The sequence below is a fragment of the Eschscholzia californica genome, unplaced genomic scaffold (genome assembly GCF_041429995.1).
Source record: "Eschscholzia californica isolate CP2 unplaced genomic scaffold, dmEscCali1.0.p SCAF_2, whole genome shotgun sequence".
Classification (NCBI taxonomy): domain Eukaryota; kingdom Viridiplantae; phylum Streptophyta; class Magnoliopsida; order Ranunculales; family Papaveraceae; genus Eschscholzia; species Eschscholzia californica.
In genome coordinates, this window is record NW_028238309.1 from 62,514,433 (window position 1) to 62,525,537 (window position 11,105).

The 11,105-nt window shown below is 35.5% G+C and overlaps 1 protein-coding gene across 1 annotated transcript; it reads left to right on the forward strand.

Annotated features, from left to right (window-relative positions):
• Positions 1 to 8,995: 8,995 nt before the first annotated feature.
• LOC147560051 (ethylene-responsive transcription factor 2-like) lies at positions 8,996 to 10,171 on the forward strand. Its single transcript, XM_086662063.1, has one exon. It carries the CDS (start codon positions 9,049 to 9,051, stop codon positions 9,715 to 9,717), a length of 669 nt encoding a protein of 222 aa, XP_086518189.1. The 5' UTR covers positions 8,996 to 9,048; the 3' UTR covers positions 9,718 to 10,171.
• Positions 10,172 to 11,105: the final 934 nt, after the last annotated feature.

Here is an 11,105-nt window from a genome sequence, read left to right on the forward strand (position 1 = left end):
TTTTCTGTCAATCTTATCCCTAACCAAACAATACATTTAGACCGTTGCGACTACAAACAATCACATTGCTTAGTATTCCCCATAATTTCTTTTTGTTCTCTTTAGAGTGGATGCCAATATATCAGGCTTCTCAAGCTAGGATTCTTTTTCAAAATTTAGCTACACAATTCATACTAATGTTATTATACTTTTTCCATATAACAATCTTTTTATTGTTAACTGAAGTAGAATACAAAAGATTACGGAACAATCACCCGTAATAGATTATCGAAGTTTTAAACTTTCTCAAATATTCATTTTACTGTTAACAATATAGAAAACTTCACAACCATAGAAGTCAAGACAAGTGTTCCTACAAGCACATAATACTGTTTAATTATATAATTTATTTAGACAATTAGATTTTGTTTTACAAGAAATTATGACGAATATCTAATTTTAAACTTTTTAAGTTAAAAAGACAAGTTGCCTCCAAATATATGTATTTTGTTTAATTACAATCCAATGTTTTTTGTAACCCTTTGTAAATTGTTGCAACTCTATTATAAGGTTTTGCAACCCTCTTGCAAGTTGTTGCAAATTACAAAAATACATAGAGTGCTGAAAACTAAAAAAAAAATTGAACGATCACTTCTCACCAAAACAAAAAAATTATATGGAATTTTGACTAAATTTCTTTTTTCCTTTTTCCATGCTTCTCTCCTTAACCCCCATCTTATTCTGTTTTTAGCGGTCTACAATTATTACTTTTTATTTTCATGAAGACAATAGTCTTCCTAGAAAAAAGAAAATTATTTCAGTTGATAATCATGTACTGAAAAAAGAAAATTTATCCGTAAATACTTTTTATACTTTTGAATGTTTGGGATAAAACAAATGTGTTTCTTTTTTCAACATTTCCATTTTCCATTGTTTGTTTATCCTCGGAAGAAGTGGTGTCTTCTTAATATGAGGTTTTCGTATATCACCTCTCTCTACTTTTTTCACAAATTTATTTTCTTCACTAATCCACCTCCAAGTTCCCATTCCTTGCACTAAAATCTCTAGTGGAAAAAGTTCAACAAAAAAAAAAAAAAAAAAAATCTCTAGTGGAAAAACTACACCTCCGAACTCAAAATGCCCAGTAAGATTTGTTAATCATGTGTTACATTTTATTAAGTTTCTTCCAACATCTCAATGGTATAACTTTATCTTATTTTCTAGTTAACTTTTATCTATTTTTGCACAACTTTTGTAGTACAAGTGGGTTCATCAACCTTATATTTAGACTTCAAATCATAATATACCGATGACCAAAATCAACATCACATGTCAGTTTCTTGTGATTGCTCGTACTCTTTTAAGTGACAAATATAATTAGGTCGTGTTTGGCCAACAAAAATAGAGTGTGTGTACTAGAATTTGCATTACTTAGTGTTGTTTGGTGTACGAAAATGCATTGAGAATCATGTTCCCGGAAAGAATTTTATTTCTTCTCGAAGGGATCCTACACCCACTAGATTGGTGGGGTTTTTGTAATCCATTTTACCTAGGAATCATCACATGAATAAGATGCGGACAAAATCAATCTCAATTAATCTTATTCCTAACCAAACAATACATTTAAGCATTACGATTACAATGAATCACATTGCAAATTATTCTTAGTAATTACATTCTTTTCTCGCACAAAGCATGGCTTTAGAGTGAATTTTCCTCATTCTCTTGTGTGTCCTGGGATTCTATTTTTGAAACTTTGCTACAAGTTTATACTAATTTTTTTATAATTCTATAATATAACCACCACTTTATTATTAACGGCCATGCAATACAACTGATTTCCGAAGGTTCATCTCTAATAAATTATCAAAATTGACCTTTTTTTTTCTGAAACCGTTAGTTAACTTGAACTTTTCATTTCTTTTCCGTAATTACGCTTCCTCTTAATATATTTTTTTGTATGTTCCTTCTTCTTTCTCTCTCTAATCTCCGAGATCTACAACTCTCTTTAATCTTCTCTCAAACTTGAAGTTTTAGGGTTAAAGGATGAAATTTTAAGGTAAGGGTGAGATGAATTGTTTTTTTCTTGATTAGGAAACCCTTTATTAAGAGAAGAAGGAATTGAAATTGAACATCCATCATTAGGTCCAAACATCATCATCTCTCTATGATATTACAGAGTGCACCGGTGAAGCAATAAAATGTTTGAGTTCGCTATTTATTCAATAAAAAGAAAATTGCATTGTAAGAAGTTATTAGACTCGTAATAAAAAGAACTTGAATTCTTATTTCTTAAAATGACAAACCATGAACCATCAAACAACCAGCAATGTGTAAAGTCGAACATAACCCACCGAGAAAGAGGTTGAAATCGAGAGTTGAACTGATGAAATCGAGTGAAAATTTAGGGTGTTGATTTAGGGCTTTTTTAGGAACTGTAGGAAAGAGAAAAGAATCGAGAGGGAAAGGGGGTAGAGATGTTGTTTAGGGCTTTTTATTTCGACGGGACTAATCTCCGTCGAAAAATCATTTTCCCGGAAAAAATTGGCGGAAATTTTTCGCGCCAGAGAAATATTTTCCAGGCGGCCATTTTTCGACGGAAAATGAAGAAAAGGTTGTCGGAATATGAATATTTCCGACGGCATCAAGTACCGTCGGAAATACTTATTTCGTCTCACAAAAATTTGTTGCCTGTCGCGCATGTTTTCCGACGGAAAAATAGGGAGTCCGTCGGGATTTATCAATTTTCTTGACGGAATAGTACAAATCCGTCGAAATAGCGACTTTTTACGACGACTTTCATAATTCCGTCGAAAATAGTCCGTCACAAAAAGCACGAACTTTTGTAGTGCATGAATTTAAAAGTTCTGATAACTACCACCAACCCTGCAGAAAAGCTAACTACTCAAAATCTGACTTTTATCAATCCATATTTAGCTCTTTCCTCAGCTCCAATATACCATCCTTATACTCCTACATAATCTGATTGTCTTTTGTAACTCAGAAAAACTGTATAATATAAAAAGATCATAAGATAACTTAGAACTAAATATTATTACCTTAAATTTTTTTTTAAAAAAATAATACTGTAATTACTCTGTATTTGACCACCAGTGTAACTTTTCTTCTTGTCGTCTATCATCGTCGGACGGCTAGCTAATACCATACTTACTTTAATGTGATGTATAATGTCATCTAAAGGCCACTCTCCCGAGTAATTTTCAAAGATGTCACGGGGGTGTTCCGCACCACTGCCGGCAAAAAATTTATCTTCTTCGATTTTGGAATAGCTTTGACTCCCGTGAGTTGTTTCAACTTTCCATAATTCCAGTCTTTGTGATCGTATTTGGTTTTATCATTTGGTTTTATCATTTGCCCAATACGCTTTAAATTGATTTAGATAAACCCAAGAGTAATAGAGAGAATAGTGTTAACTAGCTAATCTTCTTACCATAACAACTATTAAGTTTCTTCTAACATCTCAATTGTTGAACATTATCTTAGTTTTTAGCTAACCTTTATCTATTTCTACACATCCGATATAGTAGAAGTGTATTCAACAAACTTATATATAAACTTCAAGTCACAATTTAGGAATGACCAGAACCAATCTATTTCTTGTGATTACTCATACTCTTTGGGTGGCAAATATTATTAGGTTATATTTGGCCCACGAAAATAAAACACAATTTAGGAATGACTTTATGTGAGGTCCTCAATTACTTTTTTATTCCATAAAACTATTTCCATGAAAGAAATATGGTGGTTCAGTTTATTTAAATAGAGTTAAAATAAAACGAGAATGGTTGATTTCACTTTATCCAAGTAAATATTTCTAATAGTGAATTCAAATGGGAGCTTTAGGTATGATTTTGTCATTTTCTAATAACATATTAGAAATCATAATAATGGTTGTGAAGTTCATTAACGTACTAGACAATCTCATTTTGATTTGGTTGAGATCCATAAATCTAGTAATCTAGTTAAACACCCTCGTAAATATAGTAGATCGTCATCAGAATGAGATCATTAGAATTGCACATATCCCACAAAATTATTGACAACTGATTGTTGCTTATCCTAGTAATATAGTAGATAGTCCTCAAAATGAGATCTTTAGAATTACACATACCTCACAAAATTATTGACAATTGATTGTTGCTCACCCTAAAAAAATATATTAGGCGGACATTAGAATGAGATTTTGGAATTGCACATACCTCACAAAATTATTGACAAGTGATTCTTGCTCACCCTCGTAAATGTAGTAAATCGTCATTAGAATGAGATCGTTTTTTTTTTGTTGAGAATAGAATGAGATCGTTGGAATTGCATATATGTCACAAAATTATTGACAATTGATTGTTGTTTACCCCAATAAATATAGTAGATAGTCATTAGAATGAAATCTTTGGAATTGCACATATCTCACAAAAATATTGACAAGTGATTGTTGCTCACCCTAGTAAATATAGGTCATGAATTTGTGACATAAATAAAAATATTTGGGGCATAAAGACTTACTCAATCAATATTAACTTCGGGTGCATATTTATCTCTTAGCCCAAAAATAAATTTGATTGAAAATTGGTCTGTAATCTTCATTTTCTCTCCCTCCTCCTTCACAACTTTCGGTCACCACTAACATCCCGACCACTATTTCTGGCCGACCACCTCACACTCTTTCTCTCTTTCTCACTATTTCTTTATATTTTCCACGCTTTCTCTCTCTAGATCCATCTCCCTCACATAGTAGACCTCTCATTGTGGATCTTTCTTTCTCTCAAGATCTCTCTCTATCTCTTTGACAATCTCTCTTTCGCTCTGTAAATCTCTCCCACTCGCTCTGTTAATCTCAGATTTTGTGGCCGCCCTGGCCACGAAACACTCGAGGAGGGTTTCGCTAGAAATCCTCCTCGAGATTTGATTCCGGCAAAGGAGACACTTCCCTTCGCCGAAATTGCACTTGTGAGATAAAGAGAGAGAGAGAGAATAGGACAATGAGATATAGTAAGAGAGGGAGAGAAATCGTGAGATGGTTTTATGGAAAAGTGAGATAGTGAAAGCTAGAGAGAGATGGAGAACGCAAGAGAGGGGAAGAATGCGATAAATAAAAAAAAACAAAAAGATAGAGATTAGGAGACATATTTCAATCAAGTCAATTTTTTGACTATAAAGTTAATAGGCCCCCTAAGTTAATGTTAGTTAACAAAGTCTTTGTGCTATAGACATCGAATCACAAAATTTCTCTCAATCTTATTCGCTAAAATAGAATCTTGATTTCAATAATGAATTAATATTTTGTTCAAACACACTCGCTAATGATTAATACCTCGATCAAATGACAAATAGTAATGAATTTCAATATTCAACTGTGATACTCTACTCGACACATGTTTCGGTCAGGGTATTTGTCTAGTCAAGATGTAGAGAGACAAAGTAAATCCCTTTCTCTTTCCCAATTCTGTCCGGGCAATGCCTCGGATGAGATTAGGTATCTAATTTCTCTAAATCATGCCCCAACAAGACTCTAGATGAGTTAACTTTCTCTTTCCTAATCGTGTCATGACAATACCTAAGGTGTCGTTTGGCAACACTAAATTAAGTTACTTTTTTGCTTATCAAAGTAGAAAAGTCAAAAAGTTAGTTTGGTACGCAAAATTACCGACTTTATTTAAGTTAAAATTTGACTTTTTTTTGAAGTTATAATTTTTAGCTTGTGACTTCAAAGTAAAGTAACTTTTTTTAGACACACATGAATTTTATTTGACGAATTTTTTTGTCTATCTCTGTTCCTCTATCACAACAAAACTTCTACCATACTATTCTACTCCAACCACCACCACAACAAGCATTGCACCTCCCCACCACCCTACCTCAACTACCACACCTTAACCACCACCGCCACCACCACCATACCTCGACAACAACCACCTCGTAGCTCCACCACCACCACTACGGTACCTTCACCACCACCACCACCGCCACCACCCCCATACACCACCACACTTCGACAACAACCACCTCGTAGCTCCACCACCACGGTACCTTCACCGCCACCACCACCACCACCATACCTCGACAACAACTACCTCGTAGCTCCACCACTACCACCACCTCTGCCACCACCACCGCCACCACCACCGCCACAGTACCTTCACCACCACCACCACCACCACTGTACCTTTACCACCACCACGATACGTCCGCTGCCACCATCATACCTCGACCACCACCACCATCAAACTTCAACCACCACCATGCCCCATAACCATACCTTCATGGCATCACCAATATCACCACTACTTCGTATGCAAGAGTAATCATGGAAATCATAACTAAATTCAATTAAAATCAAGTAACTCTATGAGAAAGAAAAATAAAATTATCAATAGTAAATTAAGTTGCCAAACTAACTTTTTGACTTATAAGTAACATTTTTTGCTCCTTTCAACAAAAAAAAATAACATTTTTGTCAAATATACTTTTGAAACTTTTTTATTTTTTTAAAGCAAAATAACTTCTATTACAAGTAAAAGTACTTCTACTTTTGGTTGTCAAACGACACCTAAGTTGGGATTCTATATTTACTTTCACTCTCCAAATCATGTGAGAATAATACCCAAGTTGTGATTCTGTCCGATTGTGCATCCCACATAAAGTCATTTTTCTTTCAATATTATACATTGAATCCATGTTAACTCTTATCTTTTACTCATTATTATCTAATACAAAATGAACAACCATAATCTTTGAAAGTGGAATTCCATTCAACTTCAACAACTTTCTCAACCTTGGATTGAACACCTTTCTCCTTTTTAAGTTAAATTAATTAAATTAATACAAAACGGATCAAACTCAATCACAAACTTTGAATCTCAGTTTTACACACGTGAGCCCAAGGTAGTCGACAATGAAGTTGTTGAGATGCAGAAACCTCACTACAAATATTTGAAAGTCAAAGTCAAATATGACCCAAATGGTCAATGTCAACGTTTGAATAGAATTGGTTGCCGTTGGATGAGAAGTATGACGATTGTAGTGAACGTGTCCCCATCACTTTGACTAAATATGCCCATGGATGATGGATGTAATCTTGTGGAAATAGATTGGTTAATTCCATCATGGCCCTCAAGAGATACCAAATCATCAAAACAGTCCTTGGAAATAAAGATCACCCCTTTTCAAATAAGCTTCCATAAACAATTTTTTATTGGACTAGATTTACTGGTGACATATATTTGAAGTTCCAAATCCACTATTTATTCTTTTTGAAAGGTTTTGGGATTCTCAAAATAAATAGAGAGAAACAATTGATAAAGGTGAGAAGAAGAAAGAGGGTGGAAGAGTTATGCTTGATTTCTGTTGGTTGGTTCTGACATCTACCATCATTTTTCTTCTCTGTTCACGTATCTTTATTCTCTTCGAGTATCCAGCTTCTTTCCTATTTTTTTGTTAACACAATTTTTGGTTTGAGGAGTTCAACTAGATTCAGTGGTCTTGAGGGTTTTGCTCAAACAAGACGAGTGTGGTTGAAGGATACAACCCGCATACCAAAAAGAAAAGAGTAGATTGAAATTTAAAGTACACGTCAAAGGATTCTTGATGAAAAAAAATAGTTTATGGGGAGCTATTTAGAAATTGTTCATCTTTGAGAGTTATTTTGGTGAGCCAGACACCTTTGAGACATCAAAATGAAATCAACCTTTGATATATTATTAGATAGATAGGTTTTGCTCTTAATTATTTCGAAGGGTCACTCTCTGTCTTAATTGTTTCTCTGGGTAAGAGACAAAGAGGTGTACCCTACAAAATATACATTGTATCACTATTCTCCTTTACTAAAAATATATTTGTAAAATTAATTGGAAACAAAAACTAGTTTTTTCTTTATGAAATGAAACAAAAACTTCTTAACATTCAAAGTTCAAATTTTTGCGACAGATAACTATTAATTTTATTAGTCCTTATAATTTACCAAGCGACATCAACATTTAGCTCCAATATCTAGAGAATTTCACATTTCTTGTTTTTCTCTTTTCCTAATATTTTTTCTTGCAAATCACTAAATTAAGAATAATTAGAAAGAAGAGGAGACGAACCACGATTTATTATTACGAGTATGCCTAATGACATATAGGGTATTTGTATAGATTTTACTAGCGAGAATGAGTGTCTGTATAGTTTTTCTTTTATAACATAATTACATGACACTAGAGGAAGGTTTTTTTTTTTTTTTTTTTTTTGGAAAAGGTTATTTTTTTCTTTTCAGCTAAAATAACAAAACGTTAAATTTGAATACACAAGAAACACAAAGTGGTTGCGCAAGAAAGTGACGTCACGGAAATCGTAATCAAAGACTAGGAATTTAATCACGTGGTTAATTGTAAAACACAGACAGAGAAACACACAACACTCCCACTTGCACGAGAAATGAAACTTCAAAGAAACAGCCGACTTGTCCAAATCATTAAAGGGTTCGTTTCAATTTAGCCCCCCATATTCATGACAACTGAAAGTTGACCCCCTATATATGTCTAACTTTTCGTTTTGGATCAAAAGATCATGATTTTGTTAGTTAAATTGAACACCTAATGATATATTTTTCTTTAGTTTTAAAACAAATTCTCTCTCGTTCCTTTCTCTCCGTACTCGCTGGAAAGCATTGTCGACAACAATTGATCTAACGTTGTTACCGACTTTTGACAAAAAAAATGCATTCCGCTTTCCTTTTTCTTCTCGCCATCACCACCGACTCTAATTTGGATTTCTTTAAGAGAGTGTGTGAGTGAAAGAGAGAGAAATGGAGTGGATGATGATGATGGCGAGACAAAAAAAATTTAATCTCGCTTTTCTGCTAAATTAAAATACTGCCCAAATATATGGGCCAAATTTTCTAACTAGTCACAAGCTTGGACCAAACTGGAATTAACTCATAATTGAATTCACCCAAAACCTTGCCAGATGCATGAACCTTCCTCAATTTCCCTATCTATTAAATCCCACTTTCTCCCTCTCTTTTCCCAAATTAGTCACTACCAACCTAACCCTTGAAACTAGAGAGAGAAAATGGATAATTCTTCAATTAATAGAAATCTTCTATTTGAAGAACAATTAATCAATATTCCTCTTAGAAATTCTGGGGATTTTCCGGTTTATTACCGGAGTTCAAGTTTTAGTAGTTTATTTCCATGTCTAAGTGATAATTGGGGAGATTTGCCTCTTAAAGTTGATGATTCTGAAGATATGGTTCTATTTGGTGTTCTTCGTGAAGCTGTTAATGTTGGTTGGATTCCATTTGATACACCTTCTCCTACTTCTTCTTCCTCCGTTTGTGATTCCCCTTTTGATTTGGAGGTTAAATGTGAATTAGAACCGGTGGCGCCACCAGAACCGGTTGTTCCGGTGGTTAATTTTGGGCGGAGGGAGAAAGTTAAAGCGGCAGTGGTGGTGAAAGAAAATAAGGGAAAGCATTATAGAGGTGTGAGGCAACGGCCGTGGGGGAAATTCGCGGCGGAGATAAGAGATCCAGCTAAAAATGGAGCTAGGGTTTGGCTTGGAACATTTGAGACGGCTGAGGATGCAGCTTTAGCTTATGATCGAGCCGCGTACCGTATGCGTGGCTCTAGAGCTTTGCTTAATTTCCCACTCCGAGTGGGCTCAGCTGAATCTTCCGGCTCCACCACTATTAGGGAATCGGATAGTAGTCAACCACTAAAACGGAGGAAACAAGGATGAGCTTTGAAGGTGTAAGAGGTCCAGTCTTCACCTTAGAGGTCAAGACTTTGGGCCACGCTGACAATTAAAGAAAACAAGAATGAGCGGCCGATGAGCCCAATGCATCCATACCAATGTGCCACTGACGCATGGTGAAAGGGCCGGATAGACGGATAGAGAACTATTTTATTTGTTGGAAGTCGGATAGAGAACTATATATAGATCAAGGATGCTCCTGGGAGGAGCTTTTTTGTGCCGGAGCACAGCTAGGATGCTGATGTCCATATAGGCATATCATGGCTCTGGCAATGTTCAAGCAAATATCTATTCCAAGTCCAACTAGCTAGCATTTTCTTATAGGGATAGTGAGGTACTAAAATTAAGTGTAGGTTTTCAACTTTTCCTATTTTGGATGTCAAGAGGTGAGTGTGTAAATATAAATTTGATCGGTAATTAGACTCAAACTTATGAAGCACTAGAGATGTAGCTAGCCAAAAAGTATCGCTCTTCCAGAAAGTGTAAATCCCCCCGTCTTCTAGCCGACTGTCTACCATCATTCTCCGTCTTCCATTCCACGTCTCTCTTATTCTTTGGTCTTTTCCTCCGCCCCCTTGGCTTTTCTTCTTCTCGATTGGAGAATATGGAAAGAAATCCTAAAATTTTCAAGAAAGAATCTTTTACAATATCTATTTTCACGTGTATAACACATATATTTCTACAAGTGGCGTGTTTTCCCCCACTAAGTTCAAAAGGTAGCCACACTTCAGACATGTTTTATACTCAAGACAAATCCATGACGTTTTATTGAAACTCGTAAAAAATTAAGTTCGTTGTGAAGGTTTAAAAGATTGAATTTAGATTAATAATTTCATTCTGGTTAATTTTGTTATCCTGAAATAAATTACTATATACTTACGAATATATGACCAAGGTAAGGGCTAAAAGCACCCACCCAAACTGATAGCTCCCGCATTGCACGTGACACATCTCATGATTTTCACAATTTGTTGAGCGGGTGCCTACAACAGTTTGGGCTGGTGCTTTTAGCCGCACCCTATCACCAACAATCACAGGAGACCTAGAACTTTTTGTCTGCGGAGGTGGTTGGGAGTAGGGGTGGGAATTTTGCCCATGAGCCCGAACCCGCCTGCGGGGACCCGAGCCCAACGATGATCATGGACGCCCGCGCCCATCTCGGGAACAACCCGCCCAACCCGCCAAATTTTAGTGGGCGGGCATGGGTTAAAACCTCTACCCGCGCACCCGCCTATGCCCGCACCCACTTAACCTCACTCAATGATAACCAACCAAATTACATCAACTTTATGGGTTGATGAAGCCCCAGCTGTCTATGTTGCTAGGCTTAGTTGAGATGGTAAACAATATGCTTAAGGGAAATCACACGAACC